Source organism: Delphinus delphis, chromosome 10, assembly GCF_949987515.2.
Source record: "Delphinus delphis chromosome 10, mDelDel1.2, whole genome shotgun sequence".
In the NCBI taxonomy this organism is placed as follows: domain Eukaryota; kingdom Metazoa; phylum Chordata; class Mammalia; order Artiodactyla; family Delphinidae; genus Delphinus; species Delphinus delphis.
Window position 1 is genome coordinate 57,984,774 of NC_082692.2, and position 20,266 is coordinate 58,005,039.

Consider the following 20,266-nt stretch of genomic DNA (forward strand, 5'->3'; position numbering starts at 1 on the left):
CCGGGGGACGGACAGCAGTCCCTGGAGGGCGTGGGGTGAGCTTGAGTTTGCACCTGAGGAGGGCCTTGCTTGGAAAGAGCCGTCCTCTCATTATGTTGAGGCCTTTGGGCCCTGACTCACCTGCTGGTTTGTGTTGTTCCATTGCCCTCAGGCACGTTTTCCTCTGTGGCCCCGGTTACTCCCTCCCAGCCCAGGACACGTGGTTGCTGGGCTGCGTGCGCCTGGGGAGTGGCTGGCTTTTCTGGCCCGCCCGAGGGAGCCTCGATACCGGTGCCAGTTCCTTTTGGAAAATAGGAGCGGTGGGGCTTTGTCCCTGAGCTTATGTTATTAATCATTATGGATGCTATTCTCGTCCCTTCCAGTGGTTGCCATGCCCTCTTAATTAAGCCTATATGAGTAAAAGCATTTTTCTGCGTGGCTTGCCACGTACTTACCTGGAATGCTTGGTTCAAAGGGTAAAAGAATATACATACCCACAACCTGGAACAACTGCATAACTATCTGTTTGGTGCAAGCTTGTTTGTTTGACTTGTCCAAAACAACTTACGGAAACACTGGTTTGCTTCCCCCTCCTAGAGCTGTGTCACCTAACTGTGAATCAGCTGTGGGCTTTGCTAGGTGACTCAGAATCACTTCACCCAAACCTGGCCGCGTGCTCCTGAAACATCTATCCCATCTCCTCTTAACAAAATGACGTGCAGGTCGTTCAGGGTAACAGGCAAAGATCGTCTGTAGTTCATGACTTCTACCAAGGGATTCCCTGTTAGCAAACAGCTTCTCTCTTAACGCTCTCTGCTCTTCTTGGCTTCACGCAACGAAACAGCATTCATGGTAGAGGAAGAACTGAACAGTTGAAGACATGTTTAATTCAACACCTACTGGAAGGATCAGCTTGTGTTTCTAAATAACAGAGCAAGGAGGCTGAGTTCTGACCAACTCGAAACTGTGACTTTTGGTTAGAGCCTTTGTCAGAACCCAAGTATGAGGCTCAAGCAGGGTTGTGCTGGCTGACAGCTTAACCTGAACGGTGACTGGGATCCGCTTTTCCAAAGGTTGGACTAAAGAGAACACTGATCACGTGGGCTAGATGCTGTCTTTCTAGAACTTTCCAGTCTCTGAAAAGTGTGTCATGGAGTCAGAGGAGGAAGCCATTGCTGCTCTCAAAGCATAAACTACAGGCACGTTTCAGACTTAGAAGCGGCGAGTAGAAGCAGGTGGAATTGGAACGAAGCTTCTTTTCTGAGGTGATTTTAGGAGCCTCACGACGTGCGTTTTACTGCTGCTTCCCGTTAAGTACACTCTTCTGAATGTGCCTTGTAGATAGAGCTACAATATTTTAGCCCTAGCTTTTACTGTCTTTCTGAATTCACAATTTTCTTTTCAGTAACGCACCTGAATTTTGGTAATACTGGCCTCACCTAGAGAACCAAGAACATCTTCTAAATTCACCCATGTGTTTTGGGCCTAAGAAAAATCAGAACTTTTCTGTTTCCATTGGGTGAACGAAGTATGACCCTGTGATATTACATCCAGAATAATACATTTGCTTTTACTATGTTTCCATTATTTTGGAAAGAACCGCAGAGATCCTTGGGACTGTGGTCAGAAACAGAGACGAGCTCATGCACCTGCACTGTGGTCTCGCAGCGCCTCGCTCTGACCCACTTCCCTCCCATCTGGGCATCCTGGGAGCATTGCCCTTCAAGGCCGAGAGGGGCACGTGTGTAATGCACTAGGCAGTCAACCTATGATTGATTCCATAATTAGTTTCAGCGAAATTCTGTAATCACTGCAATTCTGAAGATCCCGTCTCAGCCCATCTAACACCGCACACGCCACAGGCCAAGTCTCGCCAAAGCACTCGCACACCCAGGAGAAGCCCACTGTGGTTTGGGTAGGCTGTACTTGGGGTGGGGGGTGTCAGCCACAGATGCTCCGATTTCTTCATGCAGGCTCTGGGCTCTGATCACACTGGGATCTTGGATTCTTTGCTCTCGAAGACCTAGAGAGTACACGTCTGCAAAGAATTCATTTCTACTTCGCAGACGAAGCTGTGCTGCTGTCCTCACGCAGGTGTTTCTGTTGTGCACACACATCGTTATGGCCTGTTCCTCTAAGAAACGTTAGCATCCACTGTCAGATGTCAGTATAAAAGGGGAAGTGGGAAACCCACAGATATTTCCCCTGCGGTTCGGTGCTATGGGGACTCCGGACAGATTTCAATGGCCTGTTGTCACCCACTGGGACAGCATTGTGTCACTTCAGTTCTAGATGTCAGAAACAATTGACTGGCTGCCCGGGTGTGTGCAGGGCCCTGTGATGGAGCAGCGAGGAGCGGGCCGGGCCAGTGCCATCAGCCTGTGTGGCTGTCAGCACGGGGCACAGGGCCTGCCACTCACCCAGGAGGGATGCAGGTGATGGGGAATTCAAGTGGGATGAAAGACGTAGGGGTGAAGCAGGAACTAATCCTACTTCATGAGGCTTAGAGGTGGGAGTCACTGGGAATTATCTGTTCTGAGCAAAAGGAAATCAAGAGGATGAAGGTTCGAGTCCCTGCCTAGCACTTAGGGTGTTTTTCTTGGAGAAAAAGATCATGCATGACCATCAGCTGTTCCTGGCTCCAACTTGACCCAGGCAGTGCCACTCGGCAGCCACGGGCACCCAGGTGGCCATTCCTACCCACCACGGGACAGGACCCGCCGCCCCAGGGGCGGAGGGCACATGTTCATCTCTTGGGCATGGAGGCAGTAAAGTCACAGTCAATATTATGGTTATTGGCCTGGTTTTGTCATGATGTTGACTTTGAGATATTAGGTGACACGAATGGAGGACATAGATGTTTGTGTTTATCAAAGGGCCACACCCTGTTTAGGTGGGGAGAAAACCCAGCACTGCTGGGGACGATCCCAAGGGTGATGGGGAACTCCAGTGCTTTCTCTGCGGCCCGAAGTCGTGCCTGCGTTTTACAAGGGGTGACGGGTGAGGCGTTTCTGCAGGCGGGAGCCCCCTCTGCAGGGAGCAAGGGCCCAAGTGCCTGCACAGGCAGGTGCCCAGAAAGGGGTGCAGACACCGTGGGCACAGATGCAGCCACTCACACTCTCCTGCTGTCTTTTTCCTGGTGGTGACCATCAGTGTTTTCTTAGATTAGACGCTATTCCCCCTTGATACTAAGAAAAATGTTTATTTTAAATTAAAAAAATTGTTTTGGTTGAAACCCTGGTGTGGGCAGTGGACTATTTCCTCCATTTCGTTTAGTGAACTGTTTACCTCAGCCTTTTATTTTTCTAAACTCTGGGTTTCTCTTTCATGCCACAGTGAAATTGCATCCCCTCATACTCTGAGACTCGGGACTCACTGAAGGAGCCTGGGGGGGGGTTGTGGCGGGGGCGTTCTTTGGAGCCTCCCCTTGTGGGTTGGTGCCTGTTCACATCCCGTCCCCCAGCCTGAGCCCTGAGCCCTGGAGTGTTCTTGCCCATCAACTTAGGACACATTAAAGATGAGGCCTCACCAAGATCATTGTCGCAGATTTGGCTGTTACAGACCCCTCTGGGTCTCATCTCCCAAGTAACCCGGGTGACCTGTGTGCTATGCATGGGGCTTCCTGACCTCGACAAGCTCGTGCTGCAGGAGAACACTGCCCCCGTCCTTGGCTCCCAGGCTTCCAGACAGGAAGGGAGAGGTGTCTTGCAGGCCCAGCACACCCTTGCTCCCAGGCCTCTGCCTGCATTCAGATCAAGAGGAGGCTGGTTCCTGAGCATGTGAGGCTGTGAAAGTCTTGTCCAGGAAGCACTTCCTGCAGAACAGATGCCGCTGGTCATCTGGATGATCTGAACAACTGGGTTAGTGTCCTGGTAGCATCAGTGAATGTGTCAGTGTCATGGGCTGATGGTAACATATCAATCAGATTGTCAACCTCTCTCTTCCGATAGACCGTCGCCCAGGACCATATTGTAGCAGAACCTGGACAGAGGATTTCCTCCTGCATTTCAGTTTGCAAAATAACATCACACCTAGAGGTCTAGTTACTATACTGAGTGATGCCTTTGAAAAAGTAACTCAATTTTTAAAAGAAACTTAGTCATCAGTCCTCTGATGTGGGGGTAAACTGATCACTATATTATTTTTACATGAATACTTGATAAAATACGAAATGCTCTTTTCCCTTTCTTCCACAGAATTGGTGTCGCCTTTGTCTGTCTTTTCTGTCCTGCCATCTCGGGTCATCCCTGTCACGTCGCTCTTGCCTTTGTCACCTTTTGTGGTCACAATGCACATTACATGATGTGATGTTCCTGAAGTATCCATTGTGGTTTATATATATATATTTATATTTATATTATTTTTATTTCCTTATGATTAGTCATAGCTTGTTTTTGATCTTAGGGACACTGATTCTTTTTATTTCCAGTTACACTTCTCTTATACAAATTCCGTATAAGTACAAATTCCTACACAAATTCCTACACGGTGGGACCAACTGCTCTGGGCCCTGGAGTGGCCAGTGTTAAGGCACCGTCAGCCGAAGCCTGGCCTCGAGCCACTGCTCTATTGTCCCCCTTTGTGGATGTCCTCCAGAGCCCACAACTCTTCTTCTCCACTCTCATATCTGGATGTTTCCAGATTACATCCATTCAACTCAGCTGCCTCTTAAGCAGCATCCGTTACCACTTTTCTCTCCTCCTCTAGTAAAGGAGATGTCGCTGATCGTCACCTTCCTTGTTCTTGGATCATTCATGAACGTTTCTACTCCCTCTTTACGTGTTTAGTAGATTGCACTGTGTTGCCAGGCTTAGGTTTGCTCATTCTCTACATTTCCCTCTGTTGGAGTTGCTCTCTTAAGCTCTTCACCCATCACTAGCTTTCTTTTCCATGTTTTAGCTGTTCAAGTGCTTGTGATTTTGCCACCTAACTTTCCCACTACATTTTCCACACTTTCTTGTTCTTTGCCTTTGTTTAGAAGCCTTTCTTTAAAACATACTCACACGGATTTCTGTTTATTTTTTAATTAACTCTTAAACTTCCTTTCCAGAATTTTAGGCAACTTTTAAAATCTTGCTTAAATTTGTGCTTAAAGGTCAGAATAGGGTAAACATGGTGTGTTCTAGAGCCAGGTTCCCTCGGTTTAGAGATTTAGCTGAAGCAGAAAAAAAGTCTGAGCCAGGTGGGACAGGACAAGATTTCAGCCTCACCAAGAATTTCCAAGATACAGGCAGACCTTCACAGGATGGAAGTGTGGTCCATCCAAATCCGAATCTCACAGCACAGGTGAACCCGGTGGATAATGGGGTGATGTTATAATAGTCAAAACCAGCACAGAGTCCGGACGCACCATCAGGCAAGAGCCAGGCAGCCGCAGGTCAGTAGCCTGGGCTCTGGAGCCACGTGGCCTGGGCTCAAACCTCCTCTGAGCTGTGTGACCTCGGGCAGGTTTCTCAACCTCCCTGTGCCTCAGTTTCATCTTTAAGTTGTTGATAATGGTGTGCCTCTCATCGGGCGGTTCCAAGGAGCAAATGAGTTAGTATATGTATAGTTTAGAACAGCGCCTAGTAGGTAATGTAAGTGGTGGTCACTGTAAATTAAGTTACATGTAGGTAATAGAATGTAACAGACATTAAAAGTTATATCAACAAAGCAAGAGGAAAAAGGTTTTGACATACAAGCTTGGTTAGAAGTGCAGGAGATGGGGAGGGGGGAGGGGGGAGGTCAGTAACCAAGACTCCCATGCAGCTGGCACAGAGGAACGTGTATGGAGCACAGGGACTCGGGGACGCTGCCTGAGCCCCACAGCCTGCAGGAAGCAATCTGTAGGGAGTGTGTCCACCCCACGCTAAGGCCCGGGAGCCCAAGGAGGGGTTTGTTAGACTTACCACTTAGTGATTTCATGTGGATTTTGGATAAATGGGAAGGATCCCATGTTAGGGTGCCCATAACTTGGAGAAAATATTAGCACCCACTGGTAGAGTATGAAAGGACAGCGGTGATGAGCAGCTCTGATGAGGGCTTTTTGCTCCTAATAATGTTTCCCAAACCCAGGGAGGTGGGTCAGCCTCTCCTCAGTTTTGCTTTGTCATCTTTTGTTAGTGCCTTGCAGCCACCTGTGCACCTTTGGGCCTGTAGCACTGGCAGATCTGTAATGATCTTAACAGCCCTGACTGGCTGTAGCTAAATCAGATGCGCAAGCCTCTCTGCTCCAGCAGCGTCAGCACAGGTGCACACCTGAGGGTGGTTGAGAAGCAAGCCTCTGGCTTCTGCAGGGCCCCTCACTCTCAACTGAAAGTAATTTGCATTCTCAAAATATCTGCGAAGTTTTCTTTTAAAGTGCCTTTAACTTTCGGGAATTTCAATCTGAAGCCCAAATAATATGCGGAGAACACAGGCTCAAAAGCTGATGTTTCAAAAAATTTCTTTATTAAACTACAGTTGATTTACAATATTGTGTTAGTTTCAGGTGTACAGCTTCAGATTCTTTTTTCAGTATAGGTTATTACAAGGTATTGAATATAGTTCCCTGTGCTATACAGTAGACCTTGTTGTTTACCCATCCTACATATAACAGTTTACACCTGCTAATCCCACACTCCCAGTCCTTCCCTCTCCCTTGGCAACCACCAGTCTGTTCTCTATGTCTGTGAGTCTGTTTCTGTTTCACAGATAAGTTCATTTGTGTCATATTTTAGATTCTACATATAAGTGGTATCACATGGTATATGTCTATTCTGATTTACTTAGTATGATAATCTCCAGGTCCATCCATGTTGCTGCAGATGACATTATTTCATTCTTTTTATGGCTGAGTAGTATTCCATTATATATATGTACCACATCTTTATCCATTCATCTGTTGATGGACATTTAGGTTGCCTCCATGTCTTGGCTATTGTGAATAGTGCTGCTGTGAACATTGGGGTGCATGTATCTTTTCCAGCTATGGTTTCCTCCAGGTATATGCCCAGGAGTGGGATTGCTGGATCATATGGCATTTCTATCTTTAGTTTTTTAAGGAACCTCCATATTGTTTTCCCTAGTGGCTGTACCAATTTACATTCCCACCAGCAGCATAGGACGGTTCCCTTTTCTCCATACCCTCTCTAGCATTTATTATTTGCAGACTTTTTAATGATGGCCATTCTGACCAGTGTGAGGTGACACCTCATTGTAGTTTTTTAAATTAATTTATTTATTTTTGGCTGTGTTGGGTCTTCATTGCTGCGCACGGGCTTTCTCTAGTTGCGGCAAGCAGGGGGCTACTCTTGGTTGTGATGCACGGGCTTCTAATTGCGATGGCTTCTCTTTGTTGCAGAGCGCAGGCTCTAGGTACATGGGCTTCGGTAGTTGTGGTGCGCAGGCTCAGTAGTTGTGGCACATGGGCTTAGTTGCTCCGCGGCACGTGGGATCTTCCCGGACCAGGGCTTGAACCCATGTTGGCAGGCAGATTCTTAACCACTGTGCCACCAGGGAAGTCCCCTCATTGTAGTTTTGATTTGCATTTCTCTAATTATTAGCAATATGGAGGATCTTTTCATGTACCTGCTGGCCATCTGTATGTCTTCTTTGGAAAAATGTCTATTTAGGTCTTCTGCTTATTTTTGATTGGGTTGTTTGTTTTTTTTGATACTGAGTTGCATGAGCTGTCTGTGTATTTTGGAAATTAAGCCCTTGTCAGTCACATTGTTTGCAAATATTTTCTCCCAGTCTGTAGGTTATCTTTTCATTTTGTTTATAGTTTCCTTTGCTGTGCAAAAGCTTATAAGTTTGATTAGATCCCTTTTTTTTTTTAATTTCTTTTGCCTTGGGAGACCTAAGAAAATTTTACTGCAATTTATGTCCAAGAATGTTCTGCCTATGTTCTCTTCTAGGAGCATTATGGTGTCATGTCTTATATTTAAGTCTTTAAGCCATTTCGAGTTTATTTTTGTGCGTAGTGTAAGGGTGTGTTCTAACTTTACTGACTTACATGTGGCTGTCCAGCTTTCCCAACACCACTTGCTGAAGAGGCTGTCTTTTCTCCCTTGTACAGTCTTGCCTCCTTTGTTGAAGATTAATTGACTACGTGTGTGGGTTTATTTCGTTTATTATGTTCCATTGATGTTATGTGTCTGTTTTTGTGCCAATATCACGCTGTTTTAATTACTGTAGCTTTGTAGTGTTGTCTAAAGTCTGGGAGAGTTATGCCTCCATCTTTGTTTTTTCCCTCAGAATTGCTTTGGCAATTCTGGGTCTTTTGTGGTTCCATATAAATTTTAGGATTATTTGTTCTAGTTCTGTGAAAAATGTCACGGGTAATTTGATAAGGATCACATTAAATCTGTAGATTGCTTTGGGTTGTGTGGCCATTTTAACAATATTAATTTTTCCAATCCAGTAGCAGGGGATATTTTTCTATTTCTTTGTATTATCTTCAATTTCATTTATCAGTGTTTTACAGTTCCCAGCATATAGGTCTTTCACATCCTTGGTTAGGTTTATTCTAGATTTTTTTTTTTGGCGGTGGTGGTGGGGGGACACACACTATTTTAAATGGAATTGTTTTTTACTTTCTACTTCTGATATTTCATTGTCAGTATAAAGAAATGCAACAGATTTCTGTATATTGTTCTTGTATCCTGCTGCCTTGCTGAATTAATTTATTAGTTCTAATAGTTTTTGTGTGGAGTCTCTAGGGTTTTCTATATAGAGCATCCTTTCACCTGCATACAATGACAATTTTACCTCTTCCCATTTTATTTCTTTTTCTTATCTGATTACTGTATTAAGACTTCCAATACTATGTCAAATAGAAGTGGTGAGAGTGGACGTCCTTGTCTCATTCCAGAATTTAGCAGGAAGCCTTTCAGCTTTTCACCATTGAGTATTATATTGGCTATGGATTTGTTGTAAATGGCTTTTATTATGTTGAGATATGTTCCCTCTGTACCCATTTTGGTGAGATTTTTTATCATGAATGGATGTTGAATTTTATCAAATGCTTTTTCTGCATCTATTGATGATCATGTGGTTTTTTACTTTTCTTTTGTTGATGTGGTGTATCACATTGATCCATTTGTGTTTCGAACCATCTTTGTGACCCTGGAATGAATCCAACTTGATCATGGCATATGATCCTTCTTATGTGTCATCGGATTCTGTTTGCTAATATTTTGCTGAGGATTTTTGCATCTATATTCATCAGAGATATTGGCCTGTAATATTCTTTTTTGGTAGTATCTTTGATTTTGACATCAGGGTGATGGTGGCTTCATAGAATGACTTTGGGAGTGTTCCCACCTCTTCAGTCTTTTGGAAGAGTTTGAGAAGAATAGGTATGAGTTCTTTGTATGTTTGGTAGAATTCCCCAGTGAAGCCATCCAGTTCTGGACTTCTGTTTGCAGGGTGTTTTTTAAATTACAAATTCTATTTCATTTCTAGCGATCAGTCTGTTCAAATTATCTGTTTCTTGATTCAGTTCTGGCCGACTGCATGTTTCAAGAAACTTGTCCACTTCTTCTAGGTTGTCTGTTTTGTTGGCATATGATTTCTTATGGTTTTTTGAATTTCTGTGGTATCAGTTCTTATTTCTCCTCTTTCATTTATTTCTTGTTTTATTTGGTTCCTCTCTTTTCTTTGTGGTGAGCCTTTCATCTTCTCTTTTCTTCTTGATGATCCCTGGTGGCCAGAGTTTGTTGATTTTGTTTATCCTTTCAAAAAAACAGCTCTTGGTTTTTTATTGATTTTTTTCTATTTTTTTTATCTCTTTTATTTCCTCTCTGATCTTTATTATTTCCTTCCTTCTGCTGACTTTAGGTTTTGTTTCTTCTTTTTCTAATTCTTTTAGGTTGTCTATTTGAGATTTTTCTTGTTTTTTTGAAGAAGGCCTGTATCACTATGAACTTCCCCTCTTAGGATTGTTTTTGCTGCATCCCATAGATTTTGTATGGTTGTGTTTTCACTGTCATTTGTCTCAAGGTATTTTTTAATTTTCTCTTTGATTTCATCACTGACCCATTGGTTTTTTAGTAGCTTGTTGGTTAGTCTCCATGTAGTCATTTTTTTCTCATTTCTCTTTCTCTGGTTGATTTCTAGTTTCATGCCATTGTAGTCAGAGAAGATGCTTGAAATAATTTCTGTCCTTTTAAATTTGTTGAGACTCGTTTTGTGCCCTAGTATGTAGTCCATCCTAGAGAATGTTCCATGTGCACTTGAAAACAATGTGTATTCTGGTTTTTTTAGACTGAGGTCCTGTAGATATTAATTAAGTCTAACTGTTCTATTGTGTCATTTAGAGTCTTTGTTTCCTTTTTGAGCCTGGAAGATCTGTCCACTGACGTCAGTGGAGTGTTAAAATCTCCTACTATTATTGTGTTCCCATCAATTTCTCCTTTTAACGTTTGTTAGTATTTGTTTTAATGTATTTATGTGCTCCTATATTGGATGCATTTACATTATATAATATTAATAATAAGAATATTATAACAAGTATAATATTCTCTTCTTGTATTGATCCTTTCATCATTTTATAGTGTCCTTCTTTGTCTTTCTTTATGGCCTTTGTTTCAAAGTTTATTTTGTCTGATATGGGTATTGCAACCCTCGCTGTCTTGTTGTTTCCATTTGCACGAAATATCTTTTTCCATCCCTTCATTTTTAATCTATGTGGATCTCTTGTAGGCAGCATGTTGTAGGTTCTTGTTTTATTATCCAATCTGTCACTCTGTGTCTTTTGATTGGAGTGTTTAGTTCATAGACATTTAAGATAATTTATTGATAGGTATGTATTTATTGCCATTTTAAACCTTGTTTTCCAGTTGATTTTGTATTTCTTCTTTGTTCCTTCTTTTTGTTTTTCCTTTTGTGGTTTGATAATTTTCTTTTGTATTACACTTGAGTTCTTTTCTTATTGGTTTTTGTGAATCTATTGTATTTTTTTTTATTTTTTAATTTAATTTTTTTATACAGCAGGTTCTTATTAGTCATCAATTTTATATACATCAGTGTATACATGTCAATCCCAATCGCCCAATTCAACACACCCCCACATCCACCCCCCCCACCACTTTCCCTGCTTGGTGTCCATATGTTTGTTCTCTACATCTGTGTCTCAATTTCTGCCCTGCAAACCGGTTCATCTGTACCATTTTTCTAGGTTCCACATATATGCGTTAATATACGATATTTGTTTTTCTCTTTCTGACTTACTTCACTCTGTATGACAGTCTCTGGATCCATCCACGTCTCAACAAATGACCCAATTTCGTTCCTTTTATGGCTGAGTAATATTCCATTGTATATATGCACCACATCTTCTTTATCCATTTGTCTGTCGATGGGCATTTAGGTTGCTTCAATGACCTGGCTATTGTACTGGCTATTGTAAATAGTGCTGCATTGAACATTGGGATGCATGTGTCTTTTTGAATTATGGTTTTCTCTGGGTATATGCCCAGTAGTGGGATGGCTGGATCATATGGTAATTCATTTTTAGTTTTTTAAGGAACCTCCATACTGTTCTCCATAGTGGCTGTATCAATTTACATTCCTACCAACAGTGCAAGAGGGTTCCCTTTTCTCCACACTCTCTCCAGCATTTGTTGTTTGTAGATTTTCTGATGATGCCCATTCTCACTGGTGTGAGGTGATACCTCATTGTAGTTTTGATTTGCATTTCTCTAATAATTAGTGATGTTGAGCAGCTTTTCATGTGCTTCTTGGCCATCTGTATGTCTTCTATGGAGAAATGTCTATTTAGGTCTTCTGCCCATTTTTGGATTGGGTTGTTTTTAATACTGAGCTGCATGAGCTGTTTATATATTTTGGAGATTAATCCTTTGTCCATTGATTCATTTGCAAATATTTTCTCCCATTCTGAGGGCTGTCTTTTTGTCTTGTTTATGTTTCCTTTGCTGTGCAAAATTCATTAGGTCCCATTTGTTTATTTTTGTTTTTATTTCCATTACTCTAGAAGGTGGATCAAAAAAGATCTTGCTGTGATTTATGTCAAAGAGGGTTCTTCCTATGTTTTCCTCTAAGAGTTTTATAGTGTCTGGTCTTACATTTAGGTCTCTAATCCATTTTGAGGTTTTTTTTGTGTGTATGGTGTTAGGGAGTGTTCTAATTTCATTCTTTTACATGTATCTGTCCAGTTTTCCCAGCACCACTTATTGAAGAGACTGTCTTTTCTCCATTGTTTATCCTTGCCTCCTTTGTCATAGATTAGTTGACCATAGGTGCTTGGGTTTATCTCTGGGCTTTCTATCTTGTTCCATTGATCTATGTTTCTGTTACTGTATGTTTTTAATTTGTGGTTACCCTGGTTTTCAAATATGGTAACCCATAGCTATAACTACTTGCTTTAGACTGGTAGTCATGAAAGCTCTACACTCTAAAAGATGTACATTATCCTACTACCCTTCTCCACATTTTGATGTCCATTTTACATCTTCATGTTTATCCATTTGCTGTTCCTTGTAGTTGTAATCACATTCAGAAAATTTAAAAAAAAATTTTTAATCTATATACTGGCTTATTTAACTGACCTTCAATCCTTTTATATATCTGCCTTTCCTATTGTGATTTTCCCCTTTCTTATAGGTTCTTGCTTCATTTCTATTTAAAGAAGACCTTTCAATATTTCTTTTAGGATAGGGTTAGTATTGCTGTATTCTTTTAGTTTTTGATTGAGAAATTCTTTATCTCTTCTTTTAATCTAAATGATAATCTTGCTGGGTAGAGTATCCTAGGTTGCAGAGTTTTCCCTTTCAGGACTTTGAATAGAGCTTGCCACTCCCTTCTGGCCTGCAATGTTTCTGTAGAGAAATCAGTTGATAGCCTTATGGGGGTTCCCTTGTAACTGGCTCTTTTTCTCTTGCTGCCTTTAGAATCCTCTCTAACTTTTGCCATTTTAATTATATGTCTTGGTGTGGGACTCTCTGTACTTCTTGTCCCTGGATATCTGTTTCCTTCTTTAGGTTTGGAAAGTTTTCAGCCATAATTTCTTCAAATACATCTTGATCCACTTTTCCCTTTCTTCGCCTTCTGGAATTCCTATTATGTGTAGATTGGCACACTTTATATTATCCTATATGTCTCATATGTTGCTTTCATTTTTTTCATTTGTCTTTCTGTCTGCTGTTCTGATTGGGTGGCTTCTGTCATTCTTACAGATCACTTTTCGTTCTTCTGCATTATTTAGTTTGCTATTTATTGCCTTTAGCTCGGTTTTTATCTTGGCAATTGAGTTGTCTAATTTTGATTGTCTCTTTATGGTTTCTAGTTCCTTGTTACAGTGATCTCCATTTCTACTGACAGCCTTTCTTAATTCCTTTAGCATTTTTATTACCTCCTTTTTGAACTCAGCGGTCTGGTAGACTGGAGAGGTCTGTTTCATTGTTTTTTCTTTTGGGGACTTCTTTTTTTCTTTTAATTGGGAGTACTTCCTCTGCTTTGTCATTTTACTTTCATTTCTCTTATGCTAAGAATTTAGGAGAAACAGTTACGTACTGTGGTCTTGAAAGGCTGCTTTTATGTGGGAGCATCCTTTGTAAGGATGTAAGTCCAATATTTTTGATGCGAGGGCTACATTTGGTGTGGATGCCTGCCATGACTTTGCTCAGAGCATGCCGGCCACTGTCCCCTTGATAAGGGGTGTGTTTGGTGCTGTGGTGACCAGAGCCTGCACTGGATATTGGGCGGGGCTTCCTCTTTGGTTGTCACAGCCCTGTCGGGGGTAGGGTTTGCTCCCCAGTTGTTGGAGTAAAAGCCCCCAGGTCCGGTTCTAAGCTGCAGTGTGAGGTAGGTGAGACTGGAGCACTCCCCCTGGAAAGGAGTTGCTGGGTGTTCCTCTGCAGGACCTGTTTGCTGGGACAGGCAACTCTGTGACGCCACCCGTCACCTGGTGTGCACACCCACAAAATCAGCCTACCCTCTACCACCAGAGCGCGTGCGTCAGCTCTGCCTGCCTTCGTCACGTGCACACTCACAAAGTGGGAGCTCCGGAAGCTGTGCCCACTGTGAGCATGGTGTGAATGAGGCTTCCATGACGGACCCACGCTCTGTCCCACACACACCCCCATTTGCGGCCTGGACCACATCCTAGGCCCTTCGGGCTATGTCCAAATAGCCAAACCAAGTCCTCTCCTCGAGTCTGTCCGCTGAAGCCCGAGTTTCAGCACCTAGGCACTGCGCACACCAGTAAGTGCGTGTCTTGGGCTGGGAAGTGTGGTGACGTGGCAGCAGTCAGTGTCGGTTCCTCTCTATCCTGCTTGTAAGCAAGCCAGTCTGGGCACACTCCTCTTGGGCAAATCCCCGGCTCCTGCAGCTACCTATCTGTCCTGGCTGAGCTCCCAGCCGGCGAGGGAGGTTCCCAGGGTAAGGAAACCATTCCTCTTTCATGGCTCCCTCCCAGGAGCACAGGTCCCACCTTGATTCCCCTCCTTTTTTCCCTTTAGTCTTACCAGGTTACATGGGGATCTTTCTTACAGCTTCAGTTGTATGAGATCTTCTGCCCGCTTTCAGTTGGTATTCACTGTCTGTTCTTTCAGGCGACTTCTCTTTTTCTTTTAATGGGGACTGCTTCCTCCACTTTTTCATTTAGCACTTTTAGTTGGTGTTCTGTGAGAACTGTTCCAGTTGTAGATGTATCTTTGACGTATTTGTGGGGGGAGGTGAGCTCCGCGTCCTCTGCCCTGCCACCTTGATCTCCTCCTCCCAAAAGATGATTTAAGAAGTAGATATTTTCTTTAAGTTGAACTGACATTTGTCTTCCCCGGGATCAGCTCATGCAGTTAATGAACTCGTGGACACTGGCATCTCACTGGTTGGGTGAGCTGGGCCTGGCCACCAGGTCTGGGAGCTGGGTTTGGACCTTCTTGGAGGAGTCTTGGTTTCCAGCTGGGACCAAGATGATGATCTGGCAACTCTCCTGGTGGCCCTTGACTTTCCCCTGTCATCTTCTCTCCACCCAGCTCTACCTGCATACCACCTTCCCTTCGCCAGAACCACCCCTGAGGGCTTGGGGGACTGAGATTCCTGTCTCCACTGGGTGACATCCTGAGGGGCTGGACCCAGGTCAGGGCAGGGAACCATCTGGAACTCCAAAATCCTGAAACTTCTGACATACAGCCCATGTTACGGTGTGTTTCCTATGACCCTATACACGTGACGGGCACATTTATGGTCCAGAAAGTGACGCTGACTTCAAGAACATGAATGTGTCTCATTTACGCACCCACGAGAAGGGAGGCTTTACCTGTCTGTGCTGTTCTCGATGAGGTTATCGGCTGAGCTGTCAGCTCTGGCTGCTGCTGTAGGCTTGGAGCTGGGCTTGGTTGCTCTTCCACAGGTATCTGTGGAGCACCGACTTGGTGCCGGAGCTTTTGCAGGCCCTGGGGGCAGAGTCAGGAGACCAGGTATTAGATGGGATAGAATGTTTAAAGCAGAAAAAAACACAAAGTTCACACAGACAATTAAAAACCAGATGGTCTGAGTGGAGTGCAGGAACTGAAATAAAGGGATGTGACGGTGACGGGAGACTCCTCTGGGGTAAGTGATTTGGGACGGCTTATCTGGGGGAAGACAGGCTGAGGAGCAAAGCGCAGTGGCAGGGCAGGCGAGGCAGATGGTGATGAGCCTGCGGGAAGGAGGAGCTAGACTGGAGGCCGCGGGGCTGTGAGAGAAAAGTGGAGGCTTGATTTTTCATCTCGAGTCTTTGGGAAACCCCTGTAGTGGCATGTTCTGGTCCCGTTTTAAAACATGGCTTGGGCTGCATTTGTACAAGCGTGGGAAAGTTTGGGAGGTGGTTTCGGTGCAGCAGGGGCGACAGCCCTAAGGTAGGAGTTGGGAGGAATGGGGTGTGCTTGGCAGGTGGAGTCGACAGGACCCGATGGGGAGGGGCAGAGAGTCATCCAGGGTGACGTCTGCAGTTTGGGTCCGAGTAGCCGGCTGGTAGTGGTCCCTGAGATGGGGGCGACTGGGAGAAAAGTTGGCCGGGGTGGAGGTGAGGGATTCAGAGCGCTGGCCTGTTTGGGTGTCAGCAAATCTCACACTTCTGCATTTTGTCAAATGGTAAAATGAACCAACCCCTCCAGAGGGAGAGGAGGTGGATGTAACTCCCCGCTGGTGCTGTCCCTGCACCTTGCTGCCCCTCCACCCACTGCTTGGGGTTGTCAGAGCCTGATGGCATCGCCAGGCCCAGGACAGATCTGGAGTTTTTAACTGTTACTTCCGAACGTGTTCAGCCTGCTGCTTGTTTGAGGAACTTTCCTCTAGATCTAACAGACAAAAATTGTTTTTGTGAAAATGTGGTACTTCAAAAGGCCTGTTCTCTACTTCCCTTTTCACCTGAATTGCCAGACCCTTGCTTAATTCTGCCCTGACTCTAAGTACATGACCTCAAACAAGTGACAGGATAGAGGAGACATGCTTGTGGTTGCCGGGGTGGATGGGGAGGGAGGGCACAGCTGTGCACGAAGGAAGTGCCCTCTCCTGCTGGCCCCGCCCACAGTGGGCGGGGCTTCCTTCCAGGCAGTGGTTCTCTACCCCAGCTGTGTGATAGAATCATCCAGGGGAGCTTTGCTAACCCCCAGGCCACACCCCAGCCCATTAAATCAGGACGGAGTGGGGTAGGGGAAGCAGGGATGGGTGATGGCAGTGCTGTCACCAGGACTGTGCACCTGAGGCTGGCGGGACTCAGGGACCCTGGTCCCCCAGGTGCTGTTGCTGAGCTGAACTGACCTGAGAACCCAGTTCATGTTTGAGCTGCTGTCGTGGGATGAGATGGCCTGGCCGCAGAGGCCCTCAGCCTGGCTCCAGCCACTCAGCTCCACACTCAGAGAGACTGGAGGCCTCTAGCAAACAAACAGGAAGAGATGAATGCACAGGTTTGGCCTGTCCCCAGCCAAGACCTGCCCAGATAGAGTCCTTCTGGGCAGGTGGTTGTTGCTTTGGGGGAAGGAGTAATGGAATAGCTGCTAACAGATTGAAAATGGCGCAATACTGTAATCAACTGATTTCCTGAGCGATGTGAGTAGAAGGATCCCAAAACTGACTATGGGCTCAGCGAGGCAGAGTCTCTGCTGCGAGCCCGGGAGGATGAAGCCCCGTCTGAGGACTGCAGGTCTCAGAACACACTTCTGTACTTCTCCACAGGGAAGAAGGGATCTGGTTACTCACCGTTTCTCGGGTTAAGCTGCATGTCTGGCCAGCATGCGTAGTGATTCGGTTCCTGTTGCAGGCAGACCTCCGAGATACCCTGGGCTTGGTTCCAGGCCACTGCAATAAAGCGAGTCACGTGAATTTTTGGTTTTCCAACGTATATGAACGTTATGCTTACACAGCATTATGTCTATAAAAACAGTGTACATACCTTAGTTAGAAACTAATGCTGTTTGAAAAATGGCACCAACAGAATTGCTCAACACAGGATTGCCACAAACCTTCAATTTGTAAAAAACTCAATTTCTGCGAAGCACAGTGAAACAAGGTCCACCTGTATAATCATTGCTAATAATGATGCCAGAAATCAGTCTGTGCTTTTTAGAGAGTAATTTGGAGCGTGAGTGTTTTAATGAAGCATGAGTTGAGAAAAATTTCGTTCTCTCTTCATTCTGGTGCTTTTTATGGTGAAGAAGTCAGGACTTTTATCCTGCTTGTATTTTTAATAAGGTTTTGATTGAAGAATCCCCAAAGAAGCCAGTTTTTTCACCCCACCCTCCAGGCGGGGCAGCTAAAGAGAAGACGCCAAAGAACTGAGCTGCAGGAGGCAGCGTGAGGCCCTGAGGGGACGGCGCCTCCCCGCCAGAGCACACACGGTGGCCTGGATCTGCCCAGCATGGCCCGCGACGCCGGCTTGCGTGCTGGTGAAGGATGGCAGACAGCAAACCAGTGACTCCCCGCCCTGGGTTTGTCCACGGAGAAACTTCGAGGGCTTGCTGAAAGTTCAGAGAGTCCTGGGTCCCTCTACAAGCCAGCATGACGGCATCTTAGCATCTCGGGGAGGTACCAAGAGTCTGCATTTAACAAGGTCTCAGGACCCTTAAGTGACCACAGGACCAAATGATCACCAGGGTTCCTTCAGAGCAGCAATTTCGTGCTTCTGGAGTTAGTTCTGCCAATGCCCACCATTTCACCAGTAGGCGAGGATGTGGAAAGCTTCGCTGGGGCGGGGGGCAGTTGCATTACAAGTTACATGACCACACACTGAGGGGATCCAGACCCAAGAGCAGTGGGCAGCGGCCGGTTGACCCAGGAGAAGCTGTCTCGAGGCCAGATGGCATCTGACCCCATCTTTCAGGCAGGAGCCGAGCAGGCCTGCCCCATTTGTGCAGGAAAGGTTGCAGCGTCGCTCACTGACCTCAAATCCAGTTGAACTCTTCACCTCAGGCAGGCGGGCCGTTGCAGTTTGTTTCCTCTTGGCTGCTGGGTTTCTTCTTTGGGCTTTAGCTGCAGGTCTTAAGTTCTGGTCCTGCTCCCTGCCACTTCCCAGGGCCTCGGCACTGTGCTGAGGAAGGCCAGGTAGAGGTCATGGGGGCATAATAAGCCTTCCCGCCCCCCACGGGCCACGTTGCCTTTGGGGATCACAGAGCTCTGTGAGGCAGATCGAGCCCTGAGGGACCCAGCCATGGGACGGCCGGGGTGGGGGGGTGGAGTGGGGTTGGCTCGACCCAGAGGCCTGGGGGCCTGTCACTCTTCAGCTTCAGAAGCAGCCTTGCTCCAGGACAGGCGAGGAAAGGGCACGAGTGGAGACAGGAGCTCCTGTGTAGACTGCCTGAGGCATGAGGGGCAGGGGGTGGGGGGTGGTCCCTGCCCCGGTTCCTACCTTTGCTTCCAGCGGCGCAGTTAAGTGTAGATGAGCCTGTGATATCCAGGAACCTCTACCCTTAGGAGCTGCCCTCAGCAGGGCAGGCACTGCGGGTGGGCAGTCGTCCAAGCCCAGTGGGTTCTGAGTCTCTTCCCCGGCCTGGGCCAAGCCCCCAACCTGGGACCTGAAAGAAGAGGCATCTTCGAGAAGCTAGGTCACTTGGGGCTGGGTCATTCAGGGCAGAGGGCCCGTCAGATGGCTGCCCTCGGCCTCGCAAGGTCTGCGGGACGCTCTGGCCTGACGCCAAGGGGCTCCCCCCTCCGCAGCCACGCACGCAGGGTGGGCTGTTTGCAGCTCACAGGGAGCCTCGAAGGCTTGTGGAGGGCAAGTGTGGCTGGTAGATTCTGTGACAAACTAGGGAATGTCGCATCCTCATTTTGATGCTAGTTTAGTTAAATTTATGTCGCTTTTAGTTTCTTATGGTTACTTGTCAAATCAGGAAATAGATTCATCTTCTGTGCCTCACCCCCTTTCTGTCTCTCATAAATAGACATGTTTAAAGGTCTCGTAAGTATTAAATGACACCAGCTGCAAGAGTCTGAAGTGCATCTGGGGGGAAATACTACATTTTACATCAGTAGTTGACAGTCGAAGTGGGCTCGTGAGAGGACGGGAGACATGAGTAACAGAAAAGGTAGCAGAGGCAAAAACTAACCTCTGGGGGCATTCGGGTGGCATGGCCGTTCTGCTTCTCCAGGTTTGTGAACTAAATCACACCGTCTCCGCCGTCCTGTCAGGCTGAAGGTCGCATAAACCCCGCAGCTGAGGGGTGCCTGCTCCAGGCCTGCTCAGAGGCTGCGGGAAGAGCCCGTCCCCACTCGGCACCTCCCCCATCAGGAGCCGTCCCCCAGACCTAGGCAGGCCCCTCCCCAGCCCAGATGGACAGGGGCCAGCTGCCGGGAGCCCATCTCGGCACTGCCCTGCGGAAGGCAGAACAGGCTAGAAGAGAGGAGGACTGACCGGAGTAACGGGGGGCCTCCTGAGATGCTACAGGCCTAAAGGAGAGGGAGGGAAGCAGGTTGCAGCAGGAGGCAGAGGCGTTTGACTTGCAGTCTGTGAACCGGCCTCCTCTCCCCGAAAGCCGGCGGGAGTGTGCGCCGTGTCCAGCCCGTGTGGTGTTTGGGGCTCCCAAGAGGGGCAGCCAGGTACCCGGGCACCAGCAGCGTTTGTGCTCAGAGTCTTGTTTTCTCCATAAGTAAATAGCTGTTATCAGAAATCTCCGTGTGTATTTTAAGCCAAATCCCAAAGGAGTTATTCATTGGTTCAGTACCCAGGGCAGAGCTCTATGCACGCTGTCCAGCACCCAGGGCACGGAGGCGGCCGGGGCCCCGGGACTGGAGCAGCAGGACTCCCGCCGCCCCGGGGCCGTGATGCCGGAGCGGGGCCTGGGCCACCCCTGAGGCGCCACTGCCCAGCCTCACGTGACTCAGCGTGTCC

General features: G+C 46.3%; 2 protein-coding genes across 5 annotated transcripts in view; one reads left to right on the top strand and one right to left on the bottom strand.

Moving 5' to 3' along the window:
- The window catches only part of ANO10 (anoctamin 10), a 213,257-nt gene that overhangs the window by 192,613 nt on the left and 378 nt on the right, over positions 1-20,266 (top strand). The gene's annotated exons all lie outside the window — the stretch shown is intronic.
- Positions 11,901-20,262, bottom strand: LOC132432182 (uncharacterized). 2 transcript variants are annotated; one of them, XM_060022231.1, is made up of 6 exons: positions 19,485-20,262; positions 18,788-18,953; positions 18,323-18,469; positions 17,143-17,241; positions 16,705-16,817; positions 11,901-15,356 (listed from the first exon to the last, which is right to left on the bottom strand). In XM_060022231.1, exons 1-6 carry the CDS (start codon positions 19,505-19,507, stop codon positions 15,260-15,262), a joined length of 645 nt encoding a protein of 214 aa, XP_059878214.1. In that variant the 5' UTR covers positions 19,508-20,262; the 3' UTR covers positions 11,901-15,259. The 2 variants fall into 2 exon arrangements, 1 of the variants encoding a protein (XP_059878214.1); XR_011246641.1 differs by lacking the exon at positions 16,705-16,817 and having other exon boundaries at positions 15,287-15,356; positions 17,336-18,469.

Excerpts from the sequence above, each read along its gene's own strand:
- LOC132432182 (XM_060022231.1), bottom strand. The coding sequence starts at position 19,507 with ATGCCACCCGAATGCCCCCAGAG. Across the intron at positions 18,470-18,787 it reads CTGCGCCGCTGGAAGCAAAG|CACAGTGCCGAGGCCCTGGG; the intron begins GTAGGAACCGGG and ends GGCCTTCCTCAG. Across the intron at positions 15,357-16,704 it reads AACATGAACTGGGTTCTCAG|GGCCTGCAAAAGCTCCGGCA; the intron begins GTCAGTTCAGCT and ends CTCTGCCCCCAG.